Below are 21,763 nucleotides of genomic sequence, written 5' to 3' on the forward strand. Positions count from 1 at the left end.
TTCTGGATACAAGAGGACTTATTGTGATGGGGCTCACTAATTTCATTCCCCGCATCACCACCAGCAATGGGGTAGAGTATCGCCTCTCGCGATGAAACTCTCCGTTCATCATCTTCTAATAAAGTCGTTGTTGTTTGCTACAATTTCCCCGCAACGGCATGGCACCGGTAAATGCCATTTTGCCATCGAGGGAGACGGCATTACTAGGTTTTGAGAAGTTAAGAGAGCGAAAGAAGGACATACAAGTACGTCCCAACTTTTGTGCTTCTTGTGCCAGCATTCTCCAACACACAGACAATAAGTGTAGTCAGAGAAAATCTGCTTTTGAGGCCAGGAACCACTTTTCGTTCTCTCGGGACGATCCACTCTACGCAGCACCGTGACGTTGTTCTGAATGGAGCAGAGGTGTGGAACGATGCCATCATCAAAAGATGGAGCTGCTTGCGCTGGAAGGGGACCAGAAAAGTTGACCCTTTCAGCAGTGATGGCCAGTAGTTAACTACATGTAGTTAAACTACTAGTTAAACTACCTTATTGTAGTTAAAAAGTAGTTATCAACTACTTCCAGAAATGTAGTGTGCAACTACTAGTTAAAACTACTAGTTACTATTTCGAGTAGTTAACTACAGTAGTTAGGTTACATGCAGGCGCCATCTACTTCCGATTTTGCCGTAAGCTTTACGGCACGATTGTGCTTCCGACTACCTTGAGCTACTTGTTTGATGAGAACGGAGGTGCAGAGCAATGTTGCCGTGCATGTGTACTAAATCTTCACTTTTATTACTGCTTGTGATTCATATTTAGGTGTCCAAGAACACTATAGAATGGGATTGGTGTTGATGGACAACGTTAAGTAGTTAGAGATGTAGTTAAAATACATTGCAGTAGTTAAAGAAGTAGTTTCAACTACCTTCCCTGTAAAGTAGTTGAACTACTAGTTAAACTACTTCATCTCGAAGTAGTTAGTAGTTATAGTTAAACTACTGTAGAAGTAGTTAGTGGCCATCACTGTCTTTCAGTGTACCTTGTGTTTCAATGTGCCCACCTTTCCCCGACCCCCCATTGCGCCCTACACAGACCTACCAAGTGCGGATTCTTTGCAACCACGTTTAATCTAGTCCAAGCAGACCGGGTTTCGCTCTCATCATTTGCCGTATCGCTCTATGACTACCAACGCGAGTCTCACACTTAACCATACAACGCATTAGCTCCTTTTCTCTGACCTCCATGTATCCAGCCTCATTTAGCTGTATATGCATGATTGTTTACACTGTCATTGCTTACAGTGTCTAATTAACGAAGAGCAAACAAAGCAGAAAATAAACCGAAAGAATGTTTGGCAGCAAGATGCTGTTTGACCTGCTACATTTCCGTCACTTTATTTCCTGCATGCTTGATGCGACGCAACCCTGATCTCGAATACTTAATAACTAGAGCGCTTCGTGGAAACATGCGCCGCCAACGCGTCGCTAATTCCCTATTGGCCCTACACCGCTAGCGGAAGTTGTCCCTCAGTATTGAAATCGGGTCTCGTTCGGTGCGATGGCCCCCTACGAGGTTGAGATACCAAGGTGAAACGTATGATGTGCGATTCTTCACGCAAGATGCTCAAGATGAATAAATAGGACTACTTGATGACTTCGACAGCGGATGCATCACAATGCGCAGAGCCTCTGGTGTGACTCGGACTGCAAAGTGAGATAGCGGTGTGCGTAATCTTGCCGAGTCTCATGCAACGCGCTGCTCAAGATGTTCATTATGAAATGTGTCCTTTTTGGATTACTATTGCGTTCGTCCAGTGGAAAATGTGAGTATGATGCGTTCATTCGTGGTGCATGAAAGTGGAATAGTGCGCATAGCAACATTGCTCAGCGTAACTAAACTTGGAGATGATCATTATTTTACAACGCACTATGGTCGTTCAAATCTATATCTTTATACTTTCACTCGAAACTAACTAACAATAACGAAGCAGTATCGGAGATAAAAGCGCGTAGATGCAGAATAGCTCGCGGAACAACTCCACAGTGCAAAAGCCTGAGCGTGGACAAAAACACAGAGACAACAGGAACACAATAGCTCAACAACAACAACATCAGCTGTTGTGTTTCGTGTTGTCTCTGCATTTTTGCCCAACGCTCAGGGTCTTTTCACTACGGAGGTAATAGGTCGGAGCAGGAAATCAGCTGCGTGAACGTCGAAGTCGCCCTCAAAGCAGGATATTACGGACTTACCGTCATGGTGTGGCGTCACGTAGTTGTCCTGCATGATAGAAGTAAAAAAATCCAGCGTTCTTCTAAAGTCTGCCTGAGCGCGACGTCTCAGGTCTGCAGCCGCCGAATAATAACCACGCTGGAAATGATTTATCTCGTGTTCGAAATGCCGCCGGCTCCAACCTCAATTTATACTTGCTCTAGTCCTTTCCTTTTTAGTTTTTCTCGCAAGAGCCCGACAGCAGCCATTGCCATGTTTCAGAAATGCACGTGATTTATATTCACGTAATAGAAAAATGTCATTGAGAAAAACGTCCTTCTTCTTGTACACCTTCATATTAATTTCGTATTACTGCCCAGTTTCGTCTTTACCGCCATTTCCGAGGCCACTGTACACATGCGGCAAGCGGCTGGTGACGTCAGAGGAACCCACTACCAGAATCGTCGGGGGGAGAGACGCAGTACTAGCAGAGTTTCCTTTCCAGGTACATATACTTTGAACCAACCACTTCTGTGTGATGCAGTTGTTACTTGATAATTGTTCTCCTTACCATAATGATTGCAATGAATTACACGGATGTGAATATGCGAATAATACTGGACACACAATGTCAAGAGTTCAGGTTGTCCGAACTTTCCACCGCGTGAGGCGATGCCGTGAAGCGATGGAGTCTAGCGCAAGTTGTGTTATATTGGGTTACCGAACACAAGAAAATATAGTGAACCTTGTAGATCCCTTTGATATTTTCCATTTTTTTATTTCTACTTCTATTCTATTTCATTCCCTTATATATGTGAAGCCAAAGGATCAGGGCGGTTCGTATAGAACTTCACTTCTGTCCCAACTCCCACGAGGTTTGCCTATAACGCCTCGTACGGGAACTCAAAAGGAAGACGTGCTTGGCAGCAAAGCTTTTTCTTTTCTGTTCGTACGTGGAGTGTCATATCCAACTAGAATGCGTAACGCCCGACTCCCACTCCTTCCTGCTGTCTTCTCCCCATCTACCCACGTCTGTACGCGAATTGGAATATTTGAAGAGAGAGAGAAATGGCAGATGCAAATCTAAACCTGTTTCTACTGCGAAGTAAGGCGCCGTTGATTGTTAAAAAACGTGAATCCTTCTCGCTATTTCACCAACAGTGATAGCTGACAACAACAACAACTTTATTGCAAGATGATGAATGGGTAGTTCCACGTCTGCGCATGCGCTGTGCATGGGTGGATGAATAGCCGCTTGTCTGGATTGCAGCGCCATGGATTGCGCTGGAGTTAGGGAAGCGCCATTGGATGCGGCTCCTTTCGTTGCGCATATTATGCGCGGATTCTCGTACGACATGCCTTCCGTTTGTTTTGCATTTCAGTTTGATGATCATTGTTCTTACGAATGCAACTCCGAAATTTGCTCAGTTAAGGTCACTTTTCTTTTCTTTTCTTTTTTCTTTTTTTTTTTGTTACCATAAGAATTGTGCGTAAAGAAACGGGAGCTACAGGTGGTTGGACAATACAGCCCGAGGTGCAATGCCTCCCCGCGTTTTCCAAAACGATTCCAGACTCAAAAACTTCGAAAGCTGGCAGGTTGCACGGTTGCATTTGCACGGTCAAGAACGTGACTCTATGACCACATGAGGCACACACGAAAGTGTGTGCGTTAACTCGCAATGTGCAGCTCACAAAGTATACAAAGCAGTTGTCTGTGTAGCGTCCTGTCTTCTTTCCGCATCATGTCTACGTTTGATCCTAACCAACTCGCTCGCATCAGTGCTTTTGCAGCCAGGGTGTCGAACCGACAACCGCGCCCGACCCGTTATTTTTGCCGGAACCAAACCCGAACCGAAATTTTTGTGGCATTGTTGAACCCGGACCGGAACAGTACCGGAAAAAAACAGTCGAGCAAAATTAAAGGAGGAAATGCATATGCTTTTTAGTCGGTCTTGTTGGCACGATCGTATTTGACACACACACATACGGGGTGGTCCACGAACCATGATAGAAATTCATATTCATAGTAAAAAACGTAGGCCCCGGAGAGACATGCGGTCCAGGGATTTTTTTCTACCAATAAAGTTTGTCACATATTGGTAACATTTTTATTTCATTTCATTTGACGGAAAGTTAATTTCTTGAATTGAACTCCGAAATTTAAACCTAACGTTTTTTTTTTGTTTTTTTTTTTGCGGAAATGGGTTCGCCGTGGTCATTTTACTCCGCATAGCCATAATTCCACTCGTAATGCAGCGGCAATTGCCGAAATAAATTCGCCGAAAATCCGTGGAAATGAGCCCTTGGCTCCGCCTCTTTTTTGACGGCTCGTGGTTTGAGCGCAAAGCTGCGAAGAAAAGAGGTTACATTGACACGTCACATGAGGGGGGAAGGATTACAAGCATTACCCACGGAACGCTTCCAGTCAAGAGATCCATCGAGTCAGGAGATCCAACGGGTCACGTGACAGGCGAGTCACGATGTCCAACCAGTCAGAACGTCATACTGGTCAGGGTTCCCGACAAAAAAGAAAGTCTATCCCTTACCATGTTCATTGCAGAACGATTTCGCTGTACGTAGTATTAAGTTAGGAAGTAATATGCCCGGTAACAGTGAAGACTTTTCGGTGTTTTCTCTCTTCTTACCACACACGCACAAAAAAAAAGTAAGCGAGAAAATCCTGAAGTTGTGCTGTAGGTTACGGCGGCGAGTCCCCCTTTTGCCTTTGCACGTTTATGTCCATTGCCCCTAGCGCCGTAACACGCTATGCCAGAACGGATGCTTGTTACCAAGAATCTTAAGCTCAAGTTACATAGTATCGTAGGCTGCAGGGCTTAAAACTTATCCTTGTAGCGTTCTTTTCATTGGCCCCCACCCTTATCACGTTATTCTATTCTTTTACTGACCGCACGGGAAAATACTGCATGACTGTGCTTTCCAATCAACATTGACCTGTCACGTTCACTAACCTCAACCCCAAAATGCAGGGTTGCTGCTGGACTCAGAATTGTCAAATTGTCAGAATTGTCAAATGCTGGACTCAGAGTTGTCTTTGTACTTTTGTGGACGGCGGGTAAAATTAAGGGCAAACTTGATACAAAAAAACAAACAAAAAAAAACAGATGTTCGAGCATATGAAGCTATCTTTCGTACCCTGAGAGAGTCCATGATCAGACGGTTCCGCCATGTAGAACGTCTGTCCGCAACAGCGACTTGGCTCTTCGACTACGAGCTTGCTGTGATACGAGAAGTGTTTGAATAATCAACGTGTTTGAAACAGCGGCCTGCCCACCCAACGTGAGTGTACGTAGCCCACGCTAACTGTAGAAATAATCTCTAACACGAAGCGCTCTAAAAAAAAAAATAAAAATGACAGCACTTCTATAAATCCCGTGTTACAAACAGGTTGGTCTTACAATGCAACCACCTGTTTTTAACAGCAATTACGTAAGAGAACTGTCGGCATTTCTTGGACTGCGCTATGTGTTACAAACTAAGTAACTAAGTCAATAAAAATTAGATATTGATTTGCCACCTGCATTTGTATTCTATTTATACCACACGTAAAACGAGTCCCTCGTATTTCGATACGAGTAATTTCTGCTTAGCGATGTTAGAGTTAATAAAGGGACGGTCTCGTACCTCCTGCCCCTTTCATAAAGTGTACCATTCGATTGCCCTTTGCACATGGAATACTGCTAATTTACCCGACAAAACACGCCACAGTTATTAAATAACCGAATTAAATTGATAAAGATTGCCGAGCATGCCGCGATCTGTGTTGGCAACAATAAGAACGGCCACGTCGCCCTGTGGGTAAGTCCGTGATAGGATACAGAAATCGTCTGCTTTTGCGCGCGCTAGTGCATCGGCGTGAGCAGACGACTTTCAGAAGTTACTGGGCACCGCGGCAACTCTCGTACATTTTCTTTCAATTCTCAGGCGAAAAACGCGCATTCTAAGTAGTAGCAAGCATGGTGGTTCAGAACAACTATGTTAATCCTCAGAGACAAATTAAAAGTCGCAGAACAACCCTATCCACAATCACAAATCTGAAGTCGCTGGCCATCGGCGCGCGCGGTCGCATTACAGCTCCAACCAAAAATATATTACGCGCGCTTCCATTAGACTCCCCGTTGTACACTGATCATGCTTCGAAATGAAGTGTCGCTGACGACGTACATGAAGAAGGAGTACGTGTTTGTTTAAAAACCGCATTAACTACTGAATACTAAATACGAACGAAAACACGTGACTTAGCTTCCACGTATCCGATTGTGCGCCCCATTATGGGAGACCCCACAGTCAATGCTCGGACTACATTCTCCGCTCGCGGAGGTATATGCCTTAGTGTCCCCATTTCGAGAGCAAAGGGGATTACTCCCAACCCAAACCTAACCCCTAACCCCAAAACCCCTAACCCAAGGTGCTTCTGCAAGTTACAATTACCATGACAACGACGACGCACCCGCAGGCCGATGTCATACGTGACGTATGCATGAGAGAAGCGCAGCTTTCGTCTGCTCTTACTGCACGTCTCGACAAATTCCTCGAAAACGACTTGGTTATTCCGAATGAAACTTTGACGGTTGTATGAGTACAGTACTCGTGAAACTAGATTTGGCTAAGTTTCGAAATCGCCCCGGCTGTACGAGACCATCCCTTTAACGACGTAACGCAAAGGGGTCAAAAGATCCAAGCCTGGCGAACCCTGAGACGAGTGATCCAACCGGGTCAAGAGATCTATCGGTGGATCTCTTGACTCGATGGATCCCTTGACCCGTTGGATCTCTTGACGTGGAATCCACCGACGCGCGGTGAGTGCGGGAATCAGAGCTATCTTATCGAAAATGAGGTCACGCGATGGCTTGTACCCTTTCTCCCTCGTGTGGCGTGTCAATGTAACCTCCTTTCTTCGCCGCTTTGCGCTCAAACTACGAGCCGTCAAAATAGAGGTGGAGCCAAGGGCTAATTTGCACGGATTTTCGGCGAATTTATTTCGGCAATTGCCATTGCATTACTAGTGGGATTATGGTTATACTGAGTAAAATGACCACGGGGAACCCATTTCCGCAAAGAAAACGTTAGGTTGTCTTGGGAAATTTCGGCGTTCAATTGAAGAAATCAACTTTATGTCAATTGAAATGAAATAAAAATGTTACCAATATGTGGCAAAAGTTATTGGCAGAAAAAAATCCCTTGACCGCATGTCTCTCCGGGGCCTACGTTTTTTACTATGTATTTCCATCATGGTTGGTGGAACACCCTGTATAAATGGGATGATGATGGGGTGGGTTCTTCACCGCCCGTTATGGCAGTACACTGCCTCATTGCGCTCTTGGAAGGGATGAGAAAGTGATGATGATGGAAAGGAGACATTTTAGAGTTCGTCCATTACTCGAGTGCTGGAGAGGAACTAAACAACAACACAACAACAACAAATAAGTTAATCATAATGAATGGGGAAATTCGCCACGTAAGGTGCGGCCCACTACCCCAAGGCACAATGGGGCAGGATGAGAAGTGTCCTGATGATGAGGTGATGAACGATGCTAAATAGGGTCGATAGTCAGTGGAGTCAGTAAGACATCAAAACGGTAGGCAAAACCACAGCACACAAAAACACACACACAGCACACATGTACGGAGGCAGATCATAGGGTAGAGAGGAGACCAGTGTCCCAGAGAAAAAACTTGGCGATGGTCAATCTGGTTAGACCAAGGGCCGAGAATGGTTGCCAATGTAAATGGTGCGGCCGTGATCAACTGCAGGCGACACATAGAGCTGCTCTTCGGGAGGTGTACAGATGGCAGTCGAGGAGCACATGCTTGATATCCGCCAAAACAGCACAGCGAGAGCAGAGCATCGAGTCGGAGCGGCCGATCAGGTGCTTGAAATGGGGGGTGAATGCAACCCTAAGACGAAGCCTGTGTATCAGCGACGCAAAATGGCGAGGCACACGAGAAGGCATGGTGAAGCCAAAGTCAGGGTCCACTTCACGCATCATAACTCTTGATGGAACGTCCCGAGACCATTGCGCATGTGCGAGGGGCCTCACCACATCATTTAGGAAGGTTCGCCTGTCGCCTTTGGGGAGGGTAATCCGCACGCTTGATCGGGAATGATACGCAGCTGCTGCAGCCTCGTCAGCCTCTTCATTGCCGCGGATGCCGCAGTGTGCAGGAACCCACTGGAAGTAGATAGAGTGCCCGCTGATCTCAGACGGCTTAGTTCCTCCACTATGTCCACACCACAGGCGCAAGTGATCCACGAATACCCATGTTCGCTATACACTGGGGAGCTGCCTTGTAGTCGCAATATATCACCCAGCTGCAGATAGCGGCGGATGCAATGTGCTTGAGGAAGAACAAAATGGCATGCAACTCTGCAGACGTGCATGAGGTGCGGTGCGAGAGACGGTATGCGTGGCATGACGACATAGTCGGGATTGTAAAGGCAGCAGTGGAGCAGTGTAAGTTGGTCGACCCATATGTGAATACTGGCAGTGTGCGAAGGGTAACGGCACTGCATCATGTCTAGCGCAAGTTGTTTCAACACGGGTGCTGCGACGTGATCCCTCTTGCTCTTGAGCCCAGGAATGGTAGTGGAGATAGAAGGTATCGAAAAGACCCACGGAGGGACCTGAGGACGACTGACCTTCCAACAAAAGCCGGTAGCAAGGGCTTTACAGCAGCGATGCAGTGAGAAATGTTGCTCTGCCTCCGCCTTTTGAGCTTCGAAACCAAGGGGCGACGATGGTGTTCCGCGACGAGGCGTAAATAATGGCGCACAGTTTCTCTGACACGTAAGACCTCTACTGGCAGCTCGCGGGCCTTTGCCACCACCATGCGCGTTTCAGCGGCGCGGGGTACACCGAGGCAGATCCTCAACAGGCAGGAACTCAGCAACAACTCGTAGACCTTGCATCTTATGTGAGGGGTCTGACCGTGGCTCGAGAATTTTGGTCACGTCGAACTGGCATTGATCGACGCGTTGCAGAGCAGTTTTCATGAGAGGGCGCTCCCGATCGTACTGTCCGCAGAAGGATGTGATGGAGGTCACCGCGCACCCCACACATGGAACAGAGGCTGGATGCGCCGACACGAGGAGGTGCTTGAAAGCCGGTGTAAAAGTCACATTAAGTCTCATGCGGTGGAAGACTGTGGCAAAGGAACGTGGCATTCGGCGGGGGAGAGTAAGGGACAATGTGGGGTCAACGGAGTAAAGCGGAGAGTAGGTGGTGATGTCATGTTGCCATTTAAAGTGCATATAAGGGCCAGTGAGTGATCGTAATTGAAAATGACACATCTCTCCTGATTTCTCCGTCCATCTATACATAAGTATACAGGGTGTCCCAGAAAACGTCTCATTGAATTATAATAAAAAAACTACACCACCTAGAGTCATACGGTCAATGGCATTTGTTCTTACTGGGTTTTTGACACCTCCTCATGTTAGTGTCGTGTACTCCAAGTTTAATTATGTAAATATTTGAGAACTGAACTCAGAAATTTGCCAAGTAAAGGTCACTTTTTTACCCCACCAATATGAAGAGCGCGCCGAATTCACTCAAATTCATGATAATTGACAGTGATATTCACGAGCTATCCCATCGGAAAAAATAGCCGAATATCATGCTTTTCGGGGCACTGGACCATAACGCGCGATGACTTTTTGAGCGCAATCGCTCTCAGTACGACGAACGGAGGTTCCGAAGCCAGCCCACAGAGTGATAGTAGAAAAAGTAACAGCTCCTAAAATTGGGAGAGGGAAAGCATTATCCCAGCGAAGGTCGGACGTGATAAGCCGTGCCTGTTTTATTTATTTCTGCGATGTCGAGGAGGGCTGGGTTTCCAACCTCCTTTCGTCGGACTGACAAAGATTGCGCTGAAAAATTCATCGTGCGCTATTCTGTGCGACCTCCGTAGGGCATGATGTTGGGCTATTTTTTCCGATGGGATAGCTCCTGAATATCCCTGTCAATTATCATTAATTTGACTAAATTAGACACGCTCTTCACATTGGTGGGGTAATTAAGCGACCTTTACTAGGCAAATTTCCGACTTAAGCTCGCAAAAATTTGCATAATTACACTTACCTTACACGACATTCACATGAGGAGGTGGCAAAAACCCAGTAGGAACAAATGCCGTTGACCGCATGACTCTAGGTGGTGTAGTTTTTTTATTATAATTCAATGACACGTTTTCTGGGACACCCTGTATATGGGAGCGCACTTTCCGTTCAATACCTCACTAGCTATAGCCGTGTTCAGCGTACGAACGTCATCGCCACCATGCTCAAATTAAGTAACTGAACATTCAGCTGAACACCCTTTCGTTCAAGAACACTTTCCTCCGTTGGCTTTATATTCCGTGGGCGTGTAGGCGCTTAATCGACATCAGTGCTGAAGGATCCATTTGTGACGTCATCTTGACTTATCTATATATACAAGAAAAAAGAAATCAACAAATAGTTCGGCCGCCTTAGCTGATGGGTAAGCACGAGAACCATCACAGGTCGGAAGGGATTTCCATAATGGCCGGGAGAGATCTCACTCATATTGCAACACTTAAAGTAGCACAAAAGTAATTTTTAACACCCTGTTTTCTTCCTATAAAACTGTTAGGTAGGCCAGTAAGATGTACCATGAGAGGTCATTTACACCACAGAGTCATAATTATCGCAGAAATTGAATTTAAGGTACACCGCAAAAAGCGACCGTTCGCAATGGCGGTGAAGAGCAGCACCGGCCTGTGACCTGCCTAGGACCTCGCGCTGACGCTACAGGGGCCACGATCGCTGATTGGTCCAGAGAAACGGTGTCTGCCACTCAGCTGTCGTCTGCTACTCCGCTGTTCGGGTTTCTGAAAAAAACATTGCTCCTGGCTGGGTCATGATTCGGCCGCTCCTTCTATCCCCAATTCTCCATGGCAACTGGCAAAACTGGTTTACAGCTGCAAAGGGACACGGCGCTGACCGCTACTGACCAGTGAACCAGAACGAGTTGCCCCTGCAACGTCATCGGTGACGTGCCATCATGCCTTCTCCTCCTCGTTATACCCGGAGTGGCGAGTTAAGGGTGAACTCGCGGAGCCATGTTTATGTGATTTTTTTTCTTCTTCTTTTTTTTTTCTGGGAAACAAATTGCACACATCAAGACGTTTAGCGCTATTCGGTAACATGACACACAAACCTTCATCAGACGTCTTAGTCTGAAAATTTTTTGGATGGCCCTCTGTAATCCTGTTACGTTTTCGAATATCCTGACTCTACGATGTGTTTGTCTGTTCGTTTGTTTGTCCGAAAAAAAAAAACGATGAGAAATTGAACTTGTCTTCCGACTTGTTCTGCTACTCCTAGCATAAATTGGCACACCCCACACCCCACCCACCCCCACGCCCTGAAAAACTACTTATCAGGTGCTCTACTCACAAGTTCGCTATTCACTATTCACATGTTCGCTATTCAGAAGTCCACTATCCACAGGTTCAGTAGAAGTCCACAATCATCCACTATTCACAATTATCCCAAGATCATGCACAGAGAATCCCTCGGCAGCCCTCGTGTTCCGTGCCCAAAGTCCCAGCACCTTCACGAAGACCCTGCTGTCTAATCGGGCAAGTGTAGCTTTCAGTGTGGCTCTTTGAGATGCATACCTAGTCCAGTGCATTATAATATGCTCACTATCCTCACCGTTGCACAAACCGAACAATTTGATGAGTCGGCTCTTCCAACTTTATGAAGAAAAGGACGGCCATATAAGGCACACTCAACCGACACAGGTGCAAAACGTCTGAACACAGCGCGATAACGTAGACGGAACGCAGAACTTCAGGTCCGCATCTATGCGATGTAGCAGCGACAAATCACTCTGTAATTGTACCCATCGCCGTCTGCACATTTCCCGCGACAATGACCTTAATGAAGATGTAACATCCGAATTTGAGTATATTACCGGATGTAGTGTTGAAGATAGGTGTGCAACGTCCGCTAGTTCGTCTGCAGCATGATTCCCTCCTATATACCCACATGTCCAGGAATCCTACTGCAGAGTTACTTTGTGGCCGGCGACTCTACATTTGTTGTATTCATGGAGTATTTGGCGAACAGGTGGTGTCATACAGCCATTTCCCAAGGATGAAAGCATGGCTTGGAGCCTACGATATGTTTTCGGTCATGGTTTTACAAGGTCGGACTCAAAATAGGTAGTCAAAATAACCAGAAAATGAGCGCCCAGCGACCCGTTGGGGTTGGGATCTTCCTTCGCAGCCGCAATTATCTTCGATCTATTTGTTGTTAAATGCACCTTTAAAACAGAACTTCACCGCATAACACGGTCCTAGAGAACCGCATCCCGACACACACACACACACATACATTGGATGGTGATGAGGTGGGCGATTCACGGCCGCTGAGGCGGTACACTGCCATTGCGATTTGGGAACAGATGAAGGGATGATGATGGGAGGAGCACTTTCAAAGATCCGTCACCAAACCGGTGGAGACGAAGACCTTGCATCTGGTGGGCAGCGTTCGACCACGGTCCGAGGATCTTCGCTAGGTTGAAGGGCCGCTTGTCAATACGTTGCATAAAAACTTCCATCAGTGCATGGTGGAGGTGATATTGCCCACAAGCCATATAGGATGACGTGGCAAAGGTAGCCGTGCACTCCAGAAGTGGGGCAGAGGGAAGACGAGGTGAAGCCGAGACGGAGTTTAAAGGGAGATGTAAAGGCAACGTTAAGCCTCATGTGGTGGAAGAGTGCAGTAAAGGGGCGCGTAGTCGCGGAGACATTGCGAGAGAAAGCGTGGGGTCTACATCCGGGAGAAGTGAGTTATATCGTGTTGCCACTGAGCCCGCATCTTGGGTCTGGTGAGTGTCGAAAGGAGGCGTCTTCGGTCGCCCGAAGACATCATTATCATGGGAAAAGCTGCGTGCTGATGGGCGCTCAATGCGGGGGGGGGGGGGGGGGAATATGTTTATTAAGAAAAAAGAAAAGGAATGCGGCTCTGCCTGCTTCTTCATTACCGCTGATGCGAACATCCGCTGCAAAGCGACAGTGTGCCCTGCAACCGCCGCCTTCTTATTAACTTGCATGATGTCAAAGGCAACAGAACTGAGGGGCAACACGTACCCCCAAGTTGGCCACACACTGGAGCGCGGGTCTTGAGTCTGTAAAGACGACCCGGGCTGAGCTGGGCTGGCTGATATTTTTTGCATAGCAAAGAGTAGAGCTCGGCACACGTAGATGATGTTCTGTGAGAATGGTAGTGACCCCAGGAGACTGACTGAGATGGAATGATAAATGCCGAGGACGAGCCATCCCGAGTGGATGACCCGTCAGTGAAAACCGCATCTCGAGTAACATCGTTCTCTCCCGTCATTTGTTGAAAACGGGAGAACTTCTTCGGGAACCTTCTTCACTGGTGTTAAATTTAGCCTTTTGCTGTTTTAATGCATTGTTTTCAGGTACAAACCAGATTTCTGCTCTGTGGAAGTCTCAACATTTGCTCCTCGTACGCGCAGCGTTTTGCTATGTCACCTATACGTTTATCTTTGGTTATACTATATTGAAGTATGCGATTTTTAGCCTGCAAATTACTGAAATACTGACGACGAATTCACGAATGAATGCTATTTGTGTTATTGTAACTATAGCATGCCATTGTATTTAACTTCATTTTATAGGAAAAACAACAACAAATAAATCGTGACTATGACACTGGGTGAATCACCGCCCGAGAGCAGTATACTACCCCATTACAGGCAAAACGTCGCGACATTTTATGGGAGCATCTCAAAGAGGTTCTACAAACTATATTACGTGAGATTTTCTGTCCTCTAGCGCTTGAAAACGAGCTACTCAGCAAAGGTATCCGGTGAACATACGATGAAAGCGAATATTATAAACAAGTATATGTTACAGCACGTTTGATACTTAATCCGTATCGCCGCATTACGTAACCGGTGGACGATATCTATTGTTGGGTTGCGTGAAGTATTGAATACGCAACGTACACTGTCATTTGATGCGTTATTGTCGAACGTAAGGAATCACAAGCTCACGAAAAGCATACTGGGAGACTACACACAGAAACGGAGTCAGGAATGACGTGTACAACAAAAGCTACGTGGGGCGTGTCAATATAACAGCCCACGACATCGATTCCACGCTTATGTAAACGACTACACCCTGCGAAAATTGGTACTAGAACGGAGGTACCTGTTTGCCCGCAGTATATTATGTGCAAAAGGAATCGATTTAGGCTTTCATCGGTCCATATTGATTCACGTGCCCTAGTGCTTATCCATTTTGATTTTCCCGCACAAACGGAGGCGTAAAAGTATAATAGGTCGGACAGGTAACGGCCCTCAATCTGTGCAAGTGTTTCTCCGTATATACACCAAGGGAATCGGAATAGAAACAAATATAGGACACGTGCTTTAAGGCCAACTTCGAGGAAACGGTTCAAGGGAGTCAAGTGTCGTGCCGTGTATGTATTTTCCGCTGTTCATTCTCATCAGTCGAAGTCCCTCTCCCAGTACCGTCTACTTCTTTCTTCCTGCCACTCTCATTTTTTTCTTATCCTTATTCTTCTTTTGCCGTCATTTGCTAACCTAGTGTGCTGGTGTAGCCAGTCTGACCCCTCTAGCAGCTTACGTCACTTTTTACGTTGCTTGTTGTTGCTATCATCATCATCATCACCGTTCACGATTATGCCGGATTACACTTATTTTACGCACACGTTCTGATAGGCACGAGACACCCTTTCATGAATTATGAAATGCTGAGCACGGATGCGACGATATGAACGGATAATGCGCTGAAGTTTCTTGTGCAACAGAATAATCTTCTAAGCAAACCAAATTTGATGTGTAGGGGCGGTAACAAGATTTCGTGCTCTTGTGCAAGTGCTGGCTGTAGCGCCATTCTTCTCTCCGATATTCATAGTTGCCCCCTGTGACTGTCTCTTCTAACGAATAGCCTCTGCTCGGCTGTTTCTCATGAAAGCAGCACCTGACATATTGCTCAAATGTTCTGGGATGCAAATGCAATTTTACCTCATGGATGAAGTTAGTATGATGAAGTTGTACAAGATGATGATGACGATCACGACCATGGGAAGGAAAAAAAAAATATAAACCTAGGGGCATAATTCGCGACAGGAACCCATCCCCCCGACATTAGACATTGTGATTATTGCCGACGCAATATGACGTCATATTTTTCAATAATTTATTACTATTAAAATTGCTGTACTTTCTGTAACTTTCATGACAGATCACATGCAATACGTTTAAGCTGCGAGCTACTTAAACGTTTCCAGGACTATATCCGTGTTCGGCATGTGAAACTTCCTTTTTTTTTTTCAACAACAAGAGAACGAAAAAAAATAGACGTTTTTCGAGTGGACATTGCGGCTGACCCAGTAGGCCGATTTCGATTCTGAAAACAGCAATAACCTCAGGGAAGCAACATCAACAAATGTTACCTTGGAACCATCCCGCTATCGTTCATAATTAGACAGTTAATTAGTGAAAATTAATTAAGACATCGTTAATGGAGGCCGCCTGGTGTCTCAAAGAACGAGCCCTCTTGCATAGAACATATCACCGTTGATTGCATTTAAAAATAATAATTACCCGATTTATGAAAAATCTGTTCACACTTAGCGTGGACACCCTGTATATACAATTCAAATATATATATATATACAAAAATGATTCCGCTTCTTTTTTCTCGCCCTCTTTTTTTTTTCGACCTTCTATCTTTCATGAAAGATGGAAGGTCGAAAAAAAAGAGGGCGGGAAAAAAGAGGCGGAATCATTTTTGTTTGCCGCTTATCAACGTATGGTGGAATGTCAACCGCCTTGTTATCGGCACATCTTGTGCTGCACGCCGGTTCGGCGATAAATTGTTCTAGCTTCGTGGGGGCAGGAACATGTCCTGCTCTCCGCGCGTCTTTGCGACTGATTTGGTGCGCCGTTGAATACCCCAAACTCTGAAGCCTCAATTTCGGGACTGTTTTGAGGCAGTCCCATTTGCAATATTGAGCGAATTTCTTGGTGGATCTGACTGAGTTCGCTAAGGGCACTCTAATTCTTGAAAAAAGAAACGAAAAAAACGCTAGGTTGACTCTGGAAATTTTGGAGCTCAATTAAAGAAATTCAATTTCTTTTAATTAAAATAGAAAAGAAAATATTTTTACAAGGTGGCAAATTCAGTTGCCACACAAATGCCGTTTATCCCCTATTTTTCCGTCGCCCCGTTTTTTTCTAAAGTCCGAATGACACGTTTTTTGAAACACCCTGTATATATAATGGAGGACTAGGGAATGGGATTGGGTGCCGCCTCAGCGGTGAAACATTTCTACTACATCGTCATTACTTATTTGTTGTTGTTGTTTTGAAGGGGGACAAGTTAATCGTTCATTTTCTGCCTTTGTGTGTTTGCCATAGGTGGCCCTGACCCGGAGGACAACTGGAAGGAACGTCTTCTTTGGTGGTGGAAGCCTCGTCACAACAAAGCATGTTCTATCATGCGCACATTGCTGGAACAGGTATAGTCACCCACGCCACCCATTACGTAGGGATTGAGATAAACTGTAGCGTTGTTGTGCCATTGTGCAAACTCAAGAACTATCAAAACACATGTAGGTGGGACAGTTGGTCGCACAACACGAGAACCAGGAGCACGATACACAGAATAATTAGGGGACCGCAAACACAAGCGCTCACTATCATCTCAAACGTTTGAACTGTTCCTATCGGAAAGAGGCGCTGCAAAAGGAAGATAATGAAATGTTTTTAGAAGTAACTTGAGCATTCTATAGTCGACTTCAACCTTTCTTGCCTCCGAGGCATATGCCACTCTCATCTAAATTGTCCATTAAAACGCCAACAGGGTTAATACGCAGTACGCATCAAGGCCTGTTCGTGATAAAAGGTGCGCAGTTTGTATGAAAGCAGTAGCAATAGGCAAGCCAAACGGTGGCAGGGACGAAGCGTTTCTTATACTCAAACACTGAACATCTATATCCACCGTCTTCGTTCTCAAGCTACCTAAGTATTTTAGCTCTCGATTGTGACATTTCTAACAGTCATAAAGAAGAAGAAAAAGGGGGACCTACGACCGAAAGGAAAAGAGCGGGCAAGACAGCGAAATGGTAGGAGACTAGGCTTTACAACTGGCGGAGGAATGAAGAAAAGCGATCGGCAGAGGAGAAAGGAAAACATACACCCAACAAATTTTCAGGGAAACGGTATGAGAGATAGGAAGGCATTGGACATGCAATGTTAAAGGGTATTAAAATGCCAAAAACGTGTCTTCGCGGAATGAAAGATGTCGTTTCCTTGACATCAACACGAAAGGAATGGGATTTCATCCGTTGCGGCCTTCCTGTTGCGGCCTCCCTCTCAAGAAGAGCGACAATGTGGACGTTGCGGCCTCGGAAAGACAATAAACTTTTCAAGAAAACTGGGGAAACAAAAAAGACACTTCTCACGAAAATGATTAAGGTAAAAGAAAATATGTGATATACACCTAGTAGAGGTAGAGGATAAGACAACGTGGAAAAGGTTAGACACAGGAACTGTATAAGAAAGATCTGAGCATCTCTGATGACTATTATGGTGTAGGCACTGAGCTAGAGGACACGCACATTGGAGAAGATAATGACAAGTCGTGACTTTACGTGGCGAAAAATGTATGACCTACATCATGGAGAGTGAAGTCAAATGGATTTTACGAAACGCTGCCAATAACTAGCGGAAGTGCCCAAAGTCCACACAGTGAAAGCATGACTGCATGACTGTGGGCTTTGCAAATGCAACATAATCATCATCATGAGTTACAGCAGCACCTGATATGCTTAGTCATGCCACAACAGGAGACATTGTGGAATTAACGTCAATGTTGGACTGTGAGGTTGCACTATGAGAATGGCTGATCGTCGAAGCAATGACGCTTTTGAATTGTGGAGCTGGAGAAGGCTTTTGAGAGTTCCTAGGACTGCAAAGAGACGTCACTGTCAATCAATATTACAACAAACAAACCACAATTCCTCATTTGAATTACCAATACTGAAACAAGGATCAAAAGTTCGGGTTGCGTAACCAAACGAGATCACACCTTAGCGGACAAGACTATGATGCCCGGTAACATGGAAGGGAAAAGACAAAGGGTAGCAGAAGTGGAGGGTGGAATGTGTCGTGTATTCTTCACCTCTTGCTTCCTCTGAACGCAACATTATTCCTTAGTACAGAAATTTGGTGCATGGCCTTGTAGGCTGTTCCGGAAGAGCCGAAGGACATCTCGCAGGCGACGTTGACGGCTGTTGCTTGGTGAACGAGCGCGTTCGAGAGCGTTGTGTTGTCCAAGGTTGTCCGTAGATTTTCTGGCTCTCTGCGTTCGGACACCCTATGCTCTGTAACGCAGAAAGGGTGTAAATACGTCAAAAATGTGCTACGCGTTCTGGGTTGTCCATTTCGGACCGCAGGGTGTGTGGGTGGTGTCTCCAGAAATATAGAACATACAAGTAGGATGAAATGTATGCGTGTGTCACCAACAAGCAACAGTTAGCGCTGTTCACCTAATGAATGTTAACTTCCAGGGAATCTCTGAGCAACGTCAGTATCTGGTTGGGTGTGTATCGCATGTCCTACTCCACGTTCTTCCAGTACAAGACCATGGCACGAAGTGTGGAAATTCATCCGGACTTCGATGTGACCACTTTGGCTAACGACATTGCTGTTGTGCGTCTCAAAGACGAAGTGCCACTCTGGAGGTTGGGAGGCTACGTCAATACCATCTGCTTGCCTCCACCCGGCTTCAAAGCGCAGGAGTCTGCCTACGTAACTGGGTGGGGATATCTGTCGGAAAGTGAGTAATCTTGTAAAAAAATTCCGTTTCTTCTCCTATTTTACACAGAAAGCAAAGAAAAAGACAAGAAGAACGTCACGTAAAAAAAAAGAAAAGAAATCAGCGCATCGTCGGAGACACTATTGATTTGTCAATAGTGTTATCGCTCGATGTCTGCTCGAGTCATCGACTGACTTGGTGGAAGCACTGACATTGGAATCAGTGAGCAAGCATGTCTCTCTGTCACCGAAGTCCCTGCAATCGGTGCCGTGTCAGACAAACTCGAAAATCAAAGCAATATACCGTTTGTCACGCGATATTTCTCTTACTATACTGCTGTATATTCTCTAAGCGTATTTGGCCAACAACGGCAAGCCTCTCTCGACATCCCCCCCCCCCCCCCTCTTAGCGCATGCCATCAAGTAGGGCGACATCCGTGGTGACCAGGTCTAGTGTCCAGCGCACTCACGAATGAACATACCAAATGAGCTATGAATTGAACGTGAACTAAGGATTATGTTTTCAAGGGAACGTTCAAATAGTATTAACAGTGCATTGTCTTGAATGACCCTGGTGACTGCAGTGTGCCATAGAGTGCTAGTGGTTCCAAGAAGCACATCGTGCCAAGTGCAAACAATATGCACGTTGTCTATTTATTTCAGATGGCCCGGTCTCAGACGTGCTGCAAGTAGTGAAGCTTCCTTTAGTCAGCTTGGACGCCTGCAAAATGCTCAACAGGTTCCGCGTCACTGACACGAATATTTGCGCCGGCTACATGCAGGGCGGTAAAGATGCGTGTACCGTAAGTCAAACTAAAATAGACACGCGTCAGAGACGAAAGTGAAATATAACCTCTTTCAGGGCGATTCTGGAGGCCCAATGTTTCAAATCATCGACAACAGGGCAGTGCAGATAGCAATCGTGTCCTGGGGTCGTAGCTGTGCCGTGCCAAACTCACCTGGGGTGTACACTGATGTGGTTCCCTACCTGAGATGGATACACGGCATTCTGTCTGCTGATGGCAAGAACAACGTCAAATTGAGCCAGTTCACAACAGATACAAATGGCACTCGACGTCGTGTTACCTACGTGGCAGTTCGCCAGCGGCGAATACGTCTGATTCCTGTGAGACGTCCACTACGAGGACGGGCAGCTTCCTAATCAACCTATCCTAATCGTGAACGGTAGTAATTCGAGGTCCAGTCCTGGCCACGGCGTAATTTGTCAAATCTGCATCTCTCCCCAGCCCATATCGCATAACAAGTGTGACATTTCCGAATGAAACATCGGGAAGTTGAGGGACTGCAGTGAAGAATGCTCTGACATCACTTGGCCGTACCCTGGTGGTGTGCACGTATATTAACCTACGGTACGTGTGCTAGAGGTGAACTATAAGGTGAAATGTCATGCGCGTCTCCAAACACGGTTGTACATATAGCTGGACCTAGACCCTGAAAAGGTGAGCTACTTATCGTTGGAGAACGTGTCTTCATCTCACCTTGTGTGACTTGAAGGAGTTACGATGCTTTGTAAGACACGGTTCATTACATCATGCCACGCAATGTGCTTAATATCGGAGCGCTGAAGATTTTGTTTTTTTCTACCTGTCGTAGTTGGCGAGATACAGACCCTACAACAAATGCTGACGTTGAGCTCACGCCACGTCGGCGGATCTCGAGCAGCAGCGGTGATTCCGCCCAGCTACGTCTGACGTGTTGTGACCTCATATCACAGAACACTTTTATTGGCGCGGTAGGGTGCAAGGTGATGTGTCGTCTGCTGTGCTTCAGATGGGAGGCAGATGGTGCCAAAAAAGGGCAAAGAAAAAAGAAAGAAAGAAAGGAAAAGGATGGCGCGCTTCACTATTGGGCGACCGTGACATGACGTCGCGAAGTTGCAGCATAGGGAATCAGCTTTTCTGAGCCGAGAGACACAACGCTCTCGTTTGCACGTGGATTGTGCGCTGCACTCATGGCTTTTGTGCGAACATGTATCCCGGGGCTCGTAGTCCTAATTACTACTTCTCCAGACATTTTTTTTTTTTCAGCCCTTCCATGCTCCTCTAAGATGTTGCATCACAGGGGGTCTGCCTAGAGAGGCTCGCGAATGACTCGGACACACAGTAACTCGTCAGTAGAGAAAGCAAAATGAAACCAGTTTATCCACTTTCGAACACAGAGATCAACTTTTTTTTATCATATGCTATATCCCTTTCGAGCAATAATAAAAATACGCGTCTAAAATGTATTTATGTAGTAATTATGCTCCTGATATGCGCTTGTAGATCGTAACAAAGCCACTCAACCCCACTCCAATAAGTCAAGGCGATATTACATGCACATGGAAATGTGGAAGGCTTCCACTTGGAAGATTGCACTTCGTGCTGTTGTTGTCCGCCAGGAACATCGTCCGACGTTACCACGTTACCACAGAGCGTTACCGACGTTACCACAGATCCGACGTCACCACAAAGCACATCGCTTTGTTGATCATGGTGAATTGCTGCTAGGCCGTTGCTGCTAGAACTGTGCCGAACATCAGCAGAATATGTACGTAACACTCAAGTTATGTTTGTGTCATTACAAGAGCTGCAGAGCAATAAAAGGTTATTGTCGCTCCTCAAGGTGCTTGACATGCGAGGCGATTTGTTGGACTTATGTCGGATACTGCTGCTCGTTGTCTTCGTGATGTTCCCTCCGTCCCG

General features: G+C 46.0%; 1 protein-coding gene across 1 annotated transcript in view; it reads left to right on the forward strand.

The window, feature by feature from the left end:
- The window catches only part of LOC135384020 (trypsin I-P1-like), a 53,698-nt gene extending 32,994 nt beyond the window's left edge, over positions 1-20,704 (forward strand). The window contains exons 2-5 of the mRNA XM_064613275.1: positions 16,659-16,759; positions 18,812-19,080; positions 19,722-19,861; positions 19,921-20,704. Coding sequence (XP_064469345.1) covers positions 16,659-16,759; positions 18,812-19,080; positions 19,722-19,861; positions 19,921-20,220 — 810 coding nt within the window. The 3' untranslated portion in view covers positions 20,221-20,704. The remainder of the gene's footprint in view (positions 1-16,658; positions 16,760-18,811; positions 19,081-19,721; positions 19,862-19,920) is intronic.
- The last annotated feature ends 1,059 nt before the right edge of the window (positions 20,705-21,763 follow it).

This window comes from Ornithodoros turicata, chromosome 2 (assembly GCF_037126465.1).
Source record: "Ornithodoros turicata isolate Travis chromosome 2, ASM3712646v1, whole genome shotgun sequence".
NCBI lineage: Eukaryota > Metazoa > Arthropoda > Arachnida > Ixodida > Argasidae > Ornithodoros > Ornithodoros turicata.